At 36.7% G+C, this 17,555-nt stretch overlaps 1 protein-coding gene across 5 annotated transcripts in view; it reads left to right on the top strand.

Annotated features, from left to right (window-relative positions):
• RC3H1 (ring finger and CCCH-type domains 1) overlaps positions 1 to 17,555 on the top strand; it is a 95,338-nt gene that overhangs the window by 58,997 nt on the left and 18,786 nt on the right. For 4 of the 5 annotated variants that reach the window (XM_032631939.1, XM_032631897.1, XM_032631907.1 and 1 more), the window contains exons 7-13: positions 2,218 to 2,350; positions 7,722 to 7,840; positions 9,176 to 9,288; positions 12,042 to 12,323; positions 12,633 to 12,847; positions 15,105 to 15,475; positions 15,976 to 16,143. In XM_032631939.1, coding sequence (XP_032487830.1) covers positions 2,218 to 2,350; positions 7,722 to 7,840; positions 9,176 to 9,288; positions 12,042 to 12,323; positions 12,633 to 12,847; positions 15,105 to 15,475; positions 15,976 to 16,143 — 1,401 coding nt within the window. The remainder of the gene's footprint in view (positions 1 to 2,217; positions 2,351 to 7,721; positions 7,841 to 9,175; positions 9,289 to 12,041; positions 12,324 to 12,632; positions 12,848 to 15,104; positions 15,476 to 15,975; positions 16,144 to 17,555) is intronic. The other variant, XM_032631929.1, reaches the window with a different exon arrangement.

The raw sequence follows: 17,555 nt of genomic DNA, 5'->3' as shown, positions 1-17,555 counted from the left end.
TATAACTAGATGTATATCCTGCAATAATTTTCTCACACCATGAGCAGTAATTTGAATTTAATATCCTAAACCTTCTTACAACAATCTGGTAAATGAAGTTAGTAGTGTGACATCTTATTATTATATAGAGCAATAGAACTTCGTGTGATAATGAAAATGTTCGGTATACATGCATTGTCCAGTATGGTGATCACGAGCCACACTTGGCTATTAAACACTTGATGTGTAACTTGTGTAACTGATGAACTAAAATTTTTATTTTACATACTTAAAATTTTTAATAGCCATATGTTGCTAATGGCTACTGTATTGGACAGTGCAAGTGGAGAATTTATTAAAAGTGATAAGAAAAACAATAACCCTAGTAAGTTAATAGGCAAAGAAATATGAAATAACAGTTCACAAACAGGAAGTATATCTAGTTGATGGACTAGAATTCGATGCCAATAATAAATACATTTAAAGCAGTGACATGCCAAATATTGCCTGTTAAACTATAAAGAAACATATACTCTCATTAATTGCTGATGGTTTGTAAAATGCATTACAGGTCTTTTGAGAAACAGTTTGTCAGTGAAGCCTCAAAATATTTGTGTACTTTACCAAACCTACTATTTCCAGGAATTTATTTTAAGGGAATAATCCAGACTTTCAAAAAGGTTATGAATGCAAAGGTGTTAATTGCTAAATTATTTACAAAGGATAAAATAAAGGGATGGTTAAAGAAGTTAAGATACATCTGCTCAGAACACTGTTACATGGCCGTTAAAATTGTGGTCATATCAGGACAGATACTCTCTTCAGCTATTAAGTAGCACTTGATTTCTTTAAAAAAAAAATGTTAGTGAAATATTTTTGTTAAGTCTCAGTGGTAGATACATGGGTGTTATTATATTAGACAGTTACTTTGAAGTATTTCATAATAAAAATGGTTAGGTATTTTAAAAATACCTTTGTTGGGCTTCCCTGGTGGTGCAGTGGTTGAGAGTCCGCCTGCCGATGCAGGGGACACGGGTTCATGCCCTGGTCCGGGAAGATCCCATACGCCTCGGAGCGGCTGGGCCCGTGAGCCATGGCTGCTGACTGAGCCTGCGCGTCCGGAGCCTGTGCTCCGCAACGGGAGAGGCCACAACAGTGAGAGGCCTGCGTACCGCAAAACAAACAAACAAAAACCTTTGTTATAATATTAATGGTAGGCAAATCCATAAGTTTATAAATAGCTGATTATAAGTATATGAAAAACATGCAAAGATGAAAAATTGAATAAAGACATGCCAGCATTTTAATGATTAGTTGTGTTATTCCATGTTTTTTAAAATGTATGCTTTTTAAAAATTTACCTTTTAGAATGACCTTTGGGGGAGAAAAAGTTCCACATGTATATATACATATATATATATTTTTTTTTTTTTAAGTGAAAGTGAGTTTATTTAGAGAGATACACATTCCATAGGCAGAATGCTGTCAGTCTCAGAAGTGAGAGCAACCCTCATCTATATTAATAAACTACATAGCTAAATGTTTCCAAGTAAGAACCTTTAGTTAGTATCACATAACCAGTTTTTTTACTTTACAGGTCATATGTACTGACCAGCTTAGGGGAGTTAGTGCAAGTATGTGTGTCATTAAGCCTTGAGAAAATACACAACCTAATAGCTTCCAAGAATCCCAAACCAATATAGGATTTTTTGAACTGGAATGAACTTCTCAAATTATTTAGTCCGTACAACAGATGGAGTTCAGATAGAGTCTGTAAAGGTTATATCTGATGTCATAATCTTTGGTCCATAACAGAACTTGAATTCAAACACAGTTTGAGTACAGTTTCATTGTTCGTGCTGTTGTATAGCATTATCTCTAGACAGTATTTCCAAACTTCAATTATTTGGAAAGACCCCAAGAGCCAAACTAACACAATACTGTAAGAACTGGAGATGTAAAGAGTATTTCCAAATTGAGGATGTGAGAAAGATCTCACATTTGAGGAATGTGATGACAGAGGGAAGAGAGAGTATACAATATATCAACGTGTGGATGCAGAGAAGTGCAGGGTTTGTTCAAGTAACAAGTGATCCAGTCTGGCCAGAGCATGGGATGTGTGGGAGGATAAAAATTAAATATAATTAATTGCAAAAATGGTTGTGATATTGTAAATAATCTTTATTTTAAAAGGATTATCTGGTCTTTGAGGGAAGTTAATATTTATCTTTTTTTAAGTTGCAGACCCCAGCCTCTTTTGCACAAAGTGTTCAGGAACTAACAATTGCTCTCCAGAGGACTGGAGATCCAGCAAACTTGAATCGACTAAGACCCCATTTGGAGCTATTAGCAAACATTGACCCTAGTCCAGGTAAGCCCAGGGAAAATTAATGGACTATCCTATATGTGCCTTAGTGCTATTCAGTGAGTCTTTTAATTATCTTTCGTTACATTTCTCTAGAATTTCCTGGTGTAGTAATTCCAAATCTTTTCTATAGTATTTAAGTTTCTGGCCCCAATCTTGTCTGTCTCTTTATTACTTCAACTAATATTTATTTAATACTTTTTACTGTGCTGCTCACTTTACCAGCAAAATAGGATCCCTCTGGGATCCTTTATGTTTCCTCCCTCTCTCATCACAAATTGTGCTCTATTTTTATCATTTTCATCTCTTGACAAAACTCGTTTTCTCATTTTTTCTGTATCATATGTCCTTAGTTGCATTTTTTTGGTCCCAACTTTACTTTCTCTACGATAATCTTGTTCCATCACATATCCTCCCTTGTGTGTCTACTTTGTCCAGCCATTTCCTGTTCCTTCTCCTTGACCTGAAAGTCACCCAACCTTCATTTTTCACTTAATATTACATCTAGGGTGTGTTAGCTTATATCCTATTGCTGTCCCTGTGTTTATTCCTACTACTGAACTAAAATTCTTTTTTTTTTTTGCGGTACGCGGGCCTCTCACTGTTGTGGCCTCTCCCGTTGCGGAGCACAGGCTCCGGAGGCACAGGCTCCGGATGCGCAGGCTCAGTGGCCATGGTTCACGGGCCCAGCCGCTCTGCTGCATTTGGGACCTTCCCGGACCACGGCACGAACCCGTGTCCCCTGCATCGGCAGGCAGACTCTCAACCACTGCACCACCAGGGAAGCCCTGAACTAAAATTCTTAACATTCACTAGTAATTTCCTAGTTTCTAATTCCAAAGATTTCTTCTCGGTCCTTAAATAACTTGATTTGTCTTTAGCATTTGATAATGTTGTTGACCACTTCCTTGATATGGAAACTCTCCTGATACCTTATCTTTCTGTAGTCTTATGATTCTCTTCTGGCCTGTCTGAATGCTGGTTCTGTCGTATTTTGACCACTCTTTCCTCTTCTGCCTCCTAAGGAGTAGGCTGGTTGTGTTCTTGGAATTTTGTTTTTTTCTGCACTCTTCTGTTGATGATGATGGTCATTTATTCTCAGCATCAGGTACTATTCCTTTATAGATAATAGACTCCCAAATATCTCTATCACTGTTATCTCTTCATCACTCCAGACCTACTTTCCCAAATGCTTTCTGAGATTCCGTATCCTCTCCTCTCCTCTCCTCAGTGTGTTTCAAAACAAACTCATCTTCCCTTGATACCTGCTCTTCCTCCTGTCTTCCCTTTCTCTGTAAATGACCTCATTCTCTGAGGTATGTAAGCTTAAAACTTGAGCCTTTTGTCTTACTTTATATCTTTTCCTTTCACTTGCTCTACATAGCATTTCAGACAACAGGTTTTTTTTTTTTTTTTAGCTGCATTGGATCTTCATTGCTGCACACGGGCTTTCTCTAGTTGTGGCGAGTGGGAGCTACTCTTCATTGCAGTGCGTGGGCTTCTCATTGCAGTGGCTTCTCATGTTGCGGAGCATGGGCTCTAGGCACATGGGCTTCAGTAGCTGTGGCACGTGGGCTCAGTAGTTGTGGCACACAGGCCCTAGAGTGCAGGCTCAGTAGTTGTGGCACACGGGCTTAGTTGCTCCGCAGCATGTGGAATCTTCCCGGACCAGGGCTCAAACCCTTGTCCCCTGCATTGGCAGATGGATTCTTAACCACTGCGCCACCAGAGAAGCCCTAGACAACAGGATTTATCTGTTCTTTCACAATATCCCTCTATCCCATGCCTATTAATACTGCCTCAGTTGAGGGCCTCATTCCTTTTCCTGAGACTAAACTTAGCCTTTCATTTTTCTCTACTCTTTTAATTCTTCCTTCTAGTCTACTTACTGCTGCAAAATGAATCACATCTCAGATCTTATTTTACACTCATAAACTTTTAAGTGACACCCCTTTGCTTATAGAATAAGGTTTGGAACTCTTGACCATGACATTCAGAGTAGTAAATTTATTACCAAAATCGCTTAATCAAACCAGGTAAGATCTTTTTTTATGTTTTTATTTTATTACTTTTCTAAAATTATTTATTTTTTTGGCTGTGCCACATGGCATATGGGATCTTAGTTCACCGACCAGGGGTCAAACCCAGGCCCAGGGCAGTGGAAGGGCAGAGTCTTAACCACTGGACTGCCAGGGAATTGCCCTAAGATCTATTTTTAGATCCCAGTGATTTTTTTTTCCCCCACTTCTGTGCTTTGATCATTCTGAGCAATCAGAAGAGCACTTCACAAGCTCACTACCTCATCAGCACCGATCTGTCTACCTAATTCTGTGCCAGTATATTCTACTCTCCTTGTGTAATAGTGGATAAACCATGTAACAGTGGATAAACTTCTAGCTAAGGCCACCCTCTCTCCTCATGTACCAATATCATCTTGTCAAATATATCCTTCCAGTATCATCTGTTTCTTATGTCATCAGTTTTCTTTCTCTACTACAGTAGCTCTATCAACATACATTTTATTGTTCCTGTCATCAAAACCCACTTTTTAAAAAATTAATTTATTTATGTATTATTTTTGGCTGTGTTGGATCTTCGTTGCTGTGCGTAGGCTTTCTCTAGTTGCAGCAAGCGGGGCATCTCTTGTTGCGCAGCACGGGGTCTAGGCGTGCAGGCTTCAGTAGTTGTGGCACGTGTGCTCAGTAGTTGTGGCACACAGGCTTAGTTGCTGCGAGGCATGTGGGATCTTCCTGGACCAGGGCTCGAACCCATGTGCCCTGCATTGGCAGGCGGATTCTTAACCACCAGGGAAGCCCAAAACCCACTTTTGACACCATTTGTCATCTACCTACGATTCCAGTTCTCTCCTTTTTATAGCACTCTCTTGAATGCAGTCCAATCAGGTGTTTATCTCTACCACTCAATCAAAATTGCTTTTGTCAAAGTCACAAGTGATTTCCATGCAGCTAATTCCAAATGTCAATTCTTGGTTCTTTTTGTGTTTGACCTGTTAGCAACATTTAACGTTGTTTACTCTCTACTCCTTGTACCACTCTTTTAACTTCCAGGCCACCACAACCTCCTAGTTTTCTTCTTACTTTATTGAGCCCTCCTTCTTAGCCTCTTTTGCTGATTTTTTTCTGATCTCCATAGCCTCTAAACTTTTTTTTGTTTTTTTCCCATAGCGTCTCACGTTTTTTCCCCATAGCGTCTCACGTTTTTTCCCCCATAGCCTCTAACCCTTGAAGTGCTTCCAGAATTTAATCCTTGTGTCTCTTTTCTATTTATACTCATTCCCCAGGTAATCTCAGGTAGTGTCCTCAAAGTTTCATGGCTTTAAATATTATTTATATGACTCACATTTACTATATTTCGTCAATTCTGAAGCTCACAATTTTTTTTTCAGATTTTAGCATTCCGAAACTGGGCTGCATTTGTATAATCAATGACAGGTGATAATTAGCAATCTTTTCCATTTTAGTAGCACATAAAATAATGGTATGTGTTACAGTTCATGGTGTTTTAGAATCTGTATAACATAGTATATACAGCCTAGACCTTCTTCCTGAATTCTTTTTTATATCCACCTGCCTGCCCAATATCCAGTAGTTCTACTTGAATATCTAATAAGAATTTCAAAAATAGTCTGTCCAAAAGTGAGTTCCATCCCCTGTCCCCCGCCCACCCACCATTCCTGTTAGTGGCAACTCCATCCTTCCATTTCCTCAGTCCAAACGCCTTGGAGGTACCATCAACTTGTCTTTCTCTCATAAGGTACATTGGATCTATCAGTATATCGTGTAGGCCTTACCTTTAAAATCCATTAGGAATCCATCTACTTATCACCTTCACTGCTACCCCCCTCATCCCTCTTCATAGATTATGGAATAGCCTTCTGTTGTCTGTCTGGTTCTAACATAGGAGCCAGAGTGATCCTATTACCCCTCTGCTCAAAAACTCTCCAGTGCTTTCCATCACTCAGTAAAAGCCAGTCTTTTCTATGACCTACCAGGCCTCACATGATCTGGTCTTCCTTTACCTGTCTCCAACTTCTTTTACTCTTTTCCCACCTCATTCATTCCAGATTTCACCTCCATGAACATGTCAGGCATACTCCCATATTAGGCCCTTTGCACTTATTCTTTCGTTTCCCTAGAATGTTTTTCTCCTCTATATCCTAATATATCTACAAGGCACACTCAAACCCTACTTTCACGTCTTTAATCAAATGTAACCTTCTCAAGGAGGCCTTTTCAGGCTACCCTGTCTAAAATTTTACACATACCTGTCCCACTCCCTTTCCTTGCTCTATTTATTCAACTCAGTATCTAAATACTTTGTGTTTTGGTTGTTTATCTTATTGATTATCTGGCTTTTCTCCTTGAATAGAATAGGGATTTTTGTTTTGATTGCTACTGCTTCCCTCCCAACTAGAATAATACCTGGAACTTAGTAGGTGTTCATTAAAATACTTTGTTGTATGACTGATCTCTTCACTTTCTCTGCATCTTTATCCTTTTTTACTGTTGAAATTCCACCTGTCTTTCAAAGCCTAGTTCAAATGCCATCATCCAGAAGTTTTTTAGTGTTCCAACAGGAAGTCATTTCTACATATGTGTTCTCACTTCATTTTATATTTCTTTTAGAGAACTTTTCATATTTAGCCTTACAGTTAATTTTTCCTTTATAAAGTCACAGTACTTTACTAAACGAAGAGTGTGTATAGCATAGCTGCTTTATATAATAGCTCTTCTACTAAATTTTTTAAGCTTTCTGTTTAGCAATACTTGCTTTACAAAGAATTTCAAAATAGACATTACAAATTGGCTGACTGTAGGCAGTCCACAGTCAAGTTTGTTTGATCCACAAAGTGTTGGTCTGCACTATACTCTAAATTTTTTAGGTGCAAACACTCAAAAACTAGAAATTTTTACGTAAAAATCTCAAATTTCAGTTTTCCATAGGAAACAGTGGTGTATCTGCCAGTGTCAGCCTTGCATCTTCACATAACAACAGTCAGCTAAAGTTGAGTAGTAACGATAATCTTAGATGTGAGACATACTCTTTAACACAGTCCCTGTCACTCTTTATTGCTATTTCCAACACTAAGGGTCTGAAGACGGTTACCATTTATTATCTGTCATATTTAATTCCTATATGTTACTACCTTCACTGTCCCTGAAGTTATTTTAGATTGTAACCCCTGCTTTAAAAGGATATATTTATTCCTTTAAGATGATGTTTACGTGAATAAGCTATTTCATGAATAGCTGTATGAAGCTTGATTTCACTGAAGTGCTGACACTCCTTTACTAATTTAATACTGGGCAGAACATTGAATAACATAGTCTGAAATTTTTTAAAATTTGTTGTGTAGATGCTCCTCCTCCTACTTGGGAACAGCTAGAAAATGGGCTGGTTGCTGTGCGTACAGTGGTACACGGGTTGGTTGATTATATCCAGAATCACAGCAAAAAAGGAGCAGATCAACAGCAGGTAAAGGAGATGTTTGAAACTTAGAAGTAAGCCACTGTGTCTATCCTTACAGATAAAAACAAAGCCAACAGGATGACATGAATATTTTTAGACTCTGTAAAAACTAGAAATTAAAATAAAATAAAAACCTATTTTTAACTCCCTGTTCCATTAGACATCATGAAGAATGTAACAAAAATTATAAGATTTATAGTTTAGAATGGTTAGCAGCCAGTTTATTGGATTAGCCTAGTAATTTTATCTGACAACATTGAAATTAAATAATCATTGTTGGTCTAATGTGCTGGAGTCAGTTTTCACATTGGATATAGCAGCATTTGATTCTTGCTAAAGGTTATTCCATTTGTATAAAATTATTCTCTTTGGTTACTCTTGCATTTCAGTTTGACAATAGATATCACTTTTTAGTGCTAATGCTGTATCTCTCCAGTACTGTTCACATATTTTGTAAATGCTTTTTCTGCATTAGCATTCAGATATTTTTCATTCATAATGTCAGTTATGACAGTGCGCCAAATTTTCCTCAAGTATTTTTAGATGAAATATATGGCAGTAAAATATAATAGCCTGTGTTATGGCTAGAGTTTTAAATTTTACTCCCAATTATTTCATTTTGCCCTCAGAATTTATGTTAGGTTCAGTACATATTTTGTAGTAGTAAGCTTGAGAAATTAAAACTTTGTTATTAATTTATCTGGCTCAGTAAATATTAACAATAGATTATTCAGTATTCCTTTTTTCTTTAAAATTAAGAAATATTAAAAGTAGAAAAATATGGATATGCTTTTCCTAATCTAAGCACAGATCAGGGCTTTATTTATGATTAAATTTAGAAAATTAAAAACTTACTTTTAACTCCTTGTTCCATTAGACATGAAGAATGCTCATCATCAAAAATAATATTAACTTTTAAGTTCTGCCTCTTGTAGATTTTGTAGTGTGTTATAAGGAAACATAATTGTAAGTGTAGCTATATTGAACATTGTCCACAACAGATATTAGGAGACAGTTTAAATATTTGAAAGTCCTAATCTCCAGTGGTGTGCTTGTCCACTGTAAAACATTGGAAAGAAGATCTTAGAGCTCTCATGAGATTGAATCAAGAATTTATGTGATGTTACATGTTTGATAGTTAATATCAGCATATCAGAAAAATCAGGACTACTTTTTTTTTTAAGTAATTTATTTTGCACACTTTCCAGGACTTTTGTCTGGGCAGTCTAGATAAGTGTATGAGTTAGTCTGAATTATTCATCTAGATTATTAAGATCCTAAAATGGCAATGCAAGATTTACATTTTTTTTTTAATGGCTAATGTTTTAATTTTGGTCGTAGCCTCCACAGCATAGCAAATATAAAACATACATGTGTCGAGACATGAAGCAGAGAGGAGGATGCCCTCGTGGGGCCAGCTGTACATTTGCACACTCACAGGAGGAACTGGAAAAGTAAGTGTGAAAGTCATCAGACTCAACCTTCTAGTAATTTGTTAGAGAATAAGATAGAATTATTAGGTAGAATAATTTGCTGCCATTGAGAAATATGAAAAGATGTAGTTGCATTCCCTTTGATGAATAGGAAATCTTTAGAAAGTAATACAGAATTTTAGAAAAGAAAACCAAAGCAGTTTCTTCACCTTTCATTACATTGTGCCTACAAGTAGGAAGCTACTTGTGGTTAACTGAATCTAAAAGTGAGTCATTTTCGCTATCCCCCCAACCCCCCACCCCCCCAATTAAAAGTCTAAGAATTTTCATCAGCTTTAACTGATTGATTTTAACTAATTGAATAATGCATTTCCAATGGAAAAATTTGCCCCTTGCTCTATTCAAGAAATTATTTATTGCCTGGCTCATTTTCACAGATTATTTCAAGAACCAGATAATTTCAGTGATGTTAAATTGCCAGCACATAGTAGAAAGAAAGGAAAAGCTTCTTAATTGTTTTATAAAACCAGTATAACGCTGACAGTAAACTTGACAAAGCACAATTAAAGAAAACTACAAGTTCATCTCACACGTTAATATTTTTAAAATCCCAAATATTAAAACTTAGAATTCAGTAATACATTAAAATAGACACCATTACTAAGTGCAAAGGTAGCATAATATAATTACTCTGGGTTAGAAAAGAATGGGTATGATAACCACGTGATCATATCCAAAGATGCCAAAAGACATTTGAATAATATCCAATGTCCGTGATAGATCAAGATCCCTTAGTAGAACAAAAACATCATAGATGTTTTCCCAACATGATAATTATATTTCAAATCAAAAGCCAGCATGATAGCATGATGCTTAATTGGTATTAATTTATTAGATTCAGTTTTGTTACAGACAAGAGTAAGGGAAAATTTTCTACTAGTAAAAAGTGTTATTTAACATTCTGGAAGTTGTAGCTAATGTATGTAAACAAGAGAACAAAATAGCCAAAATCATTAAATGGGAAAACTCAAGAGAAATACTAGAAACAAAAGAAACAAGAATTTAGTAAGGTAGCAAATCAAAAAATTAGTTTACAGAAATGAAGTACTCTCATATAAACTAGAAAGGGAAACATAACCAGTTAAAAAGTAAGGTGACATTAAAATCCCTTTTGCATTAACAACAAAAACAAAAAAGATAAACACCAAATAATAAGCTAATAAGAAATATCCAGGATCTCTTGAATTGAATTAGTAAACTACATAGGAACATAAGAGAAGAGTTGAATAAATGAAGAAGCATACTGTGTTCTTGGATAAGACTTGGCATTATAAAGGTTTTATTTCCTCTTAAACAGCAAGTTCAGTGAAATCCCAATTAGAATCTTAACGTGATGATTTTGGGAACCTAACAAAATCATTCATTTGGGAGAAAAAATATGCCAATAGCCAGGAAAATTTTTGGAAAAAAAGGTCTTCAGCAGGGACTAGACTAATAACTATTAACCTGTTTTATGAGCTAAAGTAAGTATAAAGACTGTGGTATTAGCATAGGAATAGATAGCCCAATGAAATACAATAGAAAATCTAGAAAGAGTTCCAGATACATATAGGAACTCAGCATATGTGCAAAAGGTGGCATTTCACATCAATAACAAAAAAACATGATGAAACAACTATCCATTTGAAAAATAGGGCTGGATTATTACCTTTACACCAAAACAAATTACAAATTTATCAGAGATTTAAATATTTAAAAAAGAAACTATAGAGTACTTAGAAATATTTGTGGTTGTTATATAATTTTACAGTAGGAAGGATTTTTAAAGAATGACACCTAGCATCTATAAAGGAGATCAATAAATTTGATCACGTGAAAATGAAAAACTAAGATAATGGCCAAACACCACAAACTTAAAAAAAAAAAAAAGTGGGGAAATGACATAGAAAAGGCTGATATCCGTAACATAAAATGAGCTCCTACAAATCTGTAAGAAAGAGAAGAACCAGTAGATATATGGATCATGTAAATAAGCAGTTCACAGAAAAAACACTAATGGCCAGCAGACATGTGAAACTGTGTTCAATATCATGAATTGTTAAATATAAAGTAAAATAAAACTTGATATTTTTGAACTGTCAAATTGTCAAAAGCTGAGGCTAACCAGTGTTTAATGAAATATTGAAAAAAGCCTTTTTTTGTTAATCGGTAGTGGTTATAATAGCTTTGGAGCATTATAAGAGTTTCTAACGTGCATACATTGGACTTAATAGTTCTGCTTTTGGTTATTCACACAAGTGCAAAGTACATGTACATAATTTTCTGTTATTGCATTGTTTTAATAGCAAAAAATTAGGGACAACCTAAAATGTACTGACATAAAGAAATATTTAAGATTATGAAGTAGAGGAAAATATTTACTATGCAGCCGTATATGATCCTGTTTCTGTAATTTATAATCTCACAAATGTAAGAATATTAAGCCAGTGTATGGAGTGGAAAAATCTGTATTATATACCAAGCTGTTAACAGTGATTACACCTGATGGGTGGTCCGCCCCCCCCCCATCCCCTACCCTAAAGTGTGTGTGTGTGTATACACAAGTTTTCAAGTTGATAGCTAGAGCCAATGTTTCAAGAGAATTTCTAGAAAATGATGTGCTTGGAATCCTTTCCTTTTGTATCCGTTTCTTAAATACATTTTAGTTCCTGATTTTTAAAAGCTTTTCCTTTTACAGTTTTGGTTTTTGGTGTGTGCCTTTGCTTTTTATATAGATTTCGTAAAATGAACAAACGCCTGGTTCCCAGAAGACCCCTGAGTGCCTCTTTGGGTCAACTTAATGAGGTGGGCCTGCCTTCAACAGCTATCCTTCCGGATGAAGGTGCAGTGGATCTGCCTAGCAGAAAAACCCCTGCTCTGCCAAATGGAATTGTATCAGCAGGGAATACAGTAACACAGCTGATTCCACGAGGGACAGACCCCAGCTACGATTCTAGTCTGAAACCAGGAAAGATAGATCACCTGAGCAGTAGTGCCCCTGGATCCCCTCCTGACCTGTACGTTGTTTTTCCTAACTTTTATTTAAAGTTTCTTTATAGACATAAAGTAGAAGGAAGAAAGAATAATCGGTGCTTTGTTTGGGGGCTTATTTTGTTGTTTTTTATTTCTATTTCCTGTGCCAGTGATTTTTGAGAAACAATTAACATAGGTGACATAAGATCAAAGTTTGCAAATTTTGTAGAAGAAATGGCTATTGGAAAAAAAGTTTCCCAAATTGTGGCAGTTTGTTTTACATTTAACAATTTGTGTACATTAGAAGTATTTTCAAGACCTTAAACTTGACTTGCAGAATCTTGCTCCCATAGGCTAGAATCTGTCCCTAAGAGTATTTCTGCCTTGCCTGTTAATCCACATCCTGTACCTCCAAGAGGGCCAACAGACCTGCCCCCTATGCCTGTCACCAAATCACTTCAGATGGTACCACGAGGTTCTCAGTTATATCCAGCACAACAGGCAGATGTTTATTACCAGGATCCTCGAGGAGCTGCTCCACCATTTGAACCAGCACCTTATCAGCAGGGTAATGATCTTTCATTTATGTCACTCACTTTTCTTAGAAGTTATGAGAATGATTTCAAGAGTGATCATATTTTCAGTAATCTCAAAATAAATAAATGCTTTTTTTAATACTTGGTAAAAACTGAGGTTATATGACCAACTAAATAGTATGAAATAAATGAAGTAGCAAAGCTATGAAAAGTAATTCGCCCTGACTACTAAAAGCAGTTGTATATTAAATATGTTTACATATTTATAGAAGTAAGTCATCCAAGTAGACAATGGAAATTTGCTGAGGCTGTATATATTTTCCTGACCAAAATTTTCTTCAAGTACGAAAAAAGAATTTAATATTACAGTGGATATAAATTAAACACAGTACATTTTTTTGCTTTCAGTTGTCACCTAATATTTTTTCTAGGCCTTGTAATATATATGAAAAAATGCAAATACATACTTTTAGAGAGTTTATAGTATAGAATCAGTATTAGTAAAGAATAGAAAACTATATGTGTGAGAGTATATATATCTATATATGTGTTTAAAATGAAGTGTTCAGTTGTGGTAGTTAATATTAGTGTGGTAGGAATTAACTGCAGGACTCAAGGAAGATCATTGAGAACTTGAGGGATCAAAAGACTTTGTGGAAGGATGCCCTAAATAGAGGTATTGGGAATAGAAAGGAAAATTTACAAATGGATTGTAAAGATGAGGGTCTAGAGTCAAGGAGGAGTAAGGAGACTTGTTGTTAATCCAGGTGTGACTACTGAGGTCTGGATTAGTGTGATGGGAAAAAAGAAAGTATTTGAGAAAATAGACAAATGTGGAAAATTAGCCAGTTTTAATGATAATATACCAGGTATGGAGAATGAAGGAGAGGACTTGATTGAGGTTTCACATAATGTAATTCATGTGAAAAAATAAGCAACGATTTTTAAACTAAAGTGTTGACTCTCTTTGTCAGAAACAGTATAGTGCTATTGTTTTTTTTTTGTTTTTTGGGTTTTTTTGCGGTACGCGGGCCTCTCACTGTTGTGGCCTCTCCCGTTGCGGAGCACAGGCTCTGGACGCGCAGGCCCAGCGGCCATGGCTCACGGGCCCAGCCGCTCCACGGCATGTGGGATCTTCCCAGACCGGGGCACGATCCCGTGTCCCCTGCATTGGCAGGCAGACTCTCAACCACTGCGCCACCAGGGAAGCCCCTCTATTGTTTTTTAAGCTGGGATAGATTCAAGGTGTTCTCCATTTCCTTTTCCCAAGGCTATATTAATTTTGAATCAGCAGTGTCTTTTCTGATTTCAAAAAAAGTAGTTTTAAGTTGGCATGGTGTCATTAATACATATAAGAATAGGATAAAAGTTGATCTGTCTTCCTTTTGACCATTCATTGCAGGAAAAACCCAACTGCTTTTGTTGAGTTAACCTTAAATATGCTGAATCAGTAAGGGTTCAATTGCAGATAGCAGAAATCATTCTGGCTATATTAGCAGAAAGAGGTTTAATACAGAGAGTCCTACAAAATCAGTAGAAACGTTGGAAAAGCAGACTTAAGCTAGGCCTCCAGGAATGAGTCCCAGAGCTAGTTGCTGAAAGAACCTATTACAATGAAGCTGTAGAAATAGGAAACTTCTGCCCTAATTGCCAACTTGAGGAGCTCATCAGTTGAGGCAAACGTCTTCAAATTGGGAAGCTACTGCCACGACTGTTGTTTCAAGAACTCTAGGGGACTTCCCTGGCGGACCAGTGGTTAAGACTCTGCACTTCCACTGCAGAGGGCACGGGTTCAATCCCTGGTGGGGAAGGAACTAAGATCCCACATACCACACAGCACAGCCAAAAAACAAAGAACTCTAGAGCTATGCAGTTAGCTACTAGATCTGTACCAGCAGAATGGATCTCTTTCCAGTTAACTCAATTTCACATTCAAAACTTATGCAAATGAGTGATTTTGTAGAATCTAAGCTTCAGGGAAATACAGTTTTTTTGCTTTTCAGTGTTTGCAGTATGTTAAGGCACAGGAGAAAGATGGTCAGACAATTGAGAGAGCCAATTTACTGTTGTAGACTATAAGTAGATTGGTGTTTTCAGTAACTTTTAAGGATAATTTTTGCTTGTTATTTTTCGCAAAGCTAGCCTGACTACATAAGCAGAGGGAAAAATATCTAAAGAAAGGAGTGGATTTTTAATTCTTTAGTGTTGAAATATTTTAAAAGGAAAAGTCTTAAATAGAAAAATAGATTGGCTCATTGTTGCTTTTGGTTCCTCTTTTGTATTGTACAGGTATGTACTATCCTCCACCACCACAATGTGTGTCCCGCTTTGTCCGACCTCCACCATCTGCTCCTGAACCTGGTCCTCCCTACTTGGATCATTATCCACCGTACCTCCAAGATCGTGTAGTAAACTCTCAATATGGCACACAGCCACAACAGTACCCACCTATGTACCCACCACACTATGATGGCCGTCGAGTATACCCTGCTCAGTCTTATACAAGAGAGGAGATTTTCCGAGAAAGTCCTATACCCATTGAGATTCCACCTGCAGCAGTACCATCCTATGTACCAGAATCCAGAGAAAGATACCAACAGATGGAGGGTTACTATCCAGTGGCTCCCCACCCAACTCAGATCAGACCTTCGTACAACAGAGTATGCTGGGTTTTTGGGGTTTTTTCTTATTATATAGATTTACTTGATTATTGCTTGCAGTGATTTTTTTTTAACCTTTTGCCATGGTAATAACTCTTTGATCAATCAGTTCTTTTTTAAAAGAAAGCATCTTCTCTTTTTTCACCTTTTCATAATCTGCATAGGTTGTTTTTTTTTTTTAACTTTTAAAGGGGAAAAAAATTAATACCCCACTCCCGCTAACCCATCTTAGTTTCTGAACATTAGATGGTTTTATTAACATTTCTAGATTTATTTAGAAATTATGGTCTCTGACCAAGAAAAAGAAACTTAAATTTAGCTCTTTGGGAAATCCTGAGACCTTTTGGGGGTTTTGTTTGTTTTGTTTTGCTTTGTTCTATTAAGTCTTGCTATTTCGGATGTTAAGATGAGTATACAAGCTGCTTATTTAAAATATGTGCTAAGTGAATCAATGTGTCCTGAAATTCTTTTTCAATTTTTACTCATCTTTGCATTTTCAGGAGCCTCCTTACAGCCGGCTTCCTCCCCCTCCCCAGCCCCATCCTAGTCTAGATGAGCTACATCGAAGACGGAAGGAAATAATGGCACAACTAGAGGAAAGGAAGGTTATCTCTCCACCTCCTTTTGCACCTTCACCAACATTGCCTCCTGCCTTCCAACAAGAGGAAGTAAGCACATCTTTTTTAGTCTCTTTATCAGTTTTTCCTTAATCAGTGATTTATTGTGTCCTATTTAAGTCATCTTCACCTATTCCCAAGGTCATGAGGATATTTTCCTCTAAAAGGTTTATTATTTCATGTTTAGATCTACAGTCCATCTAGAATTGATTTTTGTATATAGTGTCTTAGGAGTTAAGATCCATTTTTTCCCTAAAGGGTATCTCATTGATCAAGCATCATTTAATGAAAAGACCATCCTTTCCCTAGTACCCTGCAGTCACCTTTATCATAATCTGGTCACCTTTGTCGTAGTCAGGTGACTATATGTTTCTGAACTTTATTCTGTTTCATTGATCTATTTCTCTATCCTTGTACCAACACCACATTGTCTTAATGTAGTAGTATTGTACATCTTAATGTGGTGGTGTATGTTTTCCAGTTTTGGTCTTCAGGATTATCTTTGCTGTTCCTGGTCCTTGGAAATTCCAGACACATTTTAGAATCAGCATGTCGATGTCCACAGAAATATCTGCTGCAGTTTTTGTGTGTGTGTGTGTGTGTGTGTGTGTTACGTGGGCCTCTCACTGTTGTGGCCTCTCCCATTGCGGAGCACAGGCTCCGGACGCGCAGGCCCAGTGGCCATGGCTCACGGGCCCAGCTGCTACGTGGCACGTGGGATCCTCCCGGACCGGGGCACGAGTCCATGTCCCCTGCACCGACAGGTGGACTCTCAACCACTGCGCCACCAGGGAAGCTCTCTGCTGCAGTTTTTATTAGGATTACATTGAATCTCTGGATCTGGGCAGCCCAGTATGGTAACCACTAGCCACATGTAGATAATGATGCTTAAAATGTGGCTAGTTCGAATTCATGTGTGCTGTAAGCATAAAACATACATTGGATCTGAAGGTTTAGTACCCCCACCAAAATATCAATATATTTATATTAATTACATGTTAAAATACTACTTTGGGTGTATTAGATTAAATAAAATATATTGTTAAAATTAATTTTACCTGTTTTTTTTTAATATGGCTACTAAAATGTTTTAGATTACATATGTGGGTCAATTATATTTTCATTGGACAGTGTTGCTTTAGATCCGTTTGAGGAGAAGTGACATCTTTCCAATATTGAGTCTCCAAGAACATGGTATACCCTCCACTTCCTTGGATCTTCTTTAATTTTTGTCAATAATGTCATATCTCATATAGTTTTCAGTGTCTTGCACATCTTTCGTTAAACTTATTCCTAGAAAACTAATGTTTTTGAAGCTATTTAAATGGAATCCTTTTTGAAATTTCTATTTGTAGATTTTGTAGATTGTAGATTTTTGCGTATTTTGACACCTGTGTTCAGCAGCCTTGGTAAATTTCCCTATTAATTCTAGTATTTGTTAGTGGATTCTTCTGGATTTTCTG

The sequence above is a fragment of the Phocoena sinus genome, chromosome 1 (genome assembly GCF_008692025.1).
Source record: "Phocoena sinus isolate mPhoSin1 chromosome 1, mPhoSin1.pri, whole genome shotgun sequence".
Taxonomy (NCBI): Eukaryota; Metazoa; Chordata; class Mammalia; order Artiodactyla; family Phocoenidae; genus Phocoena; species Phocoena sinus.
The sequence above is the reverse complement of the archived record's forward strand: the minus strand, read 5'-3'. Positions and strand labels throughout refer to the sequence as shown.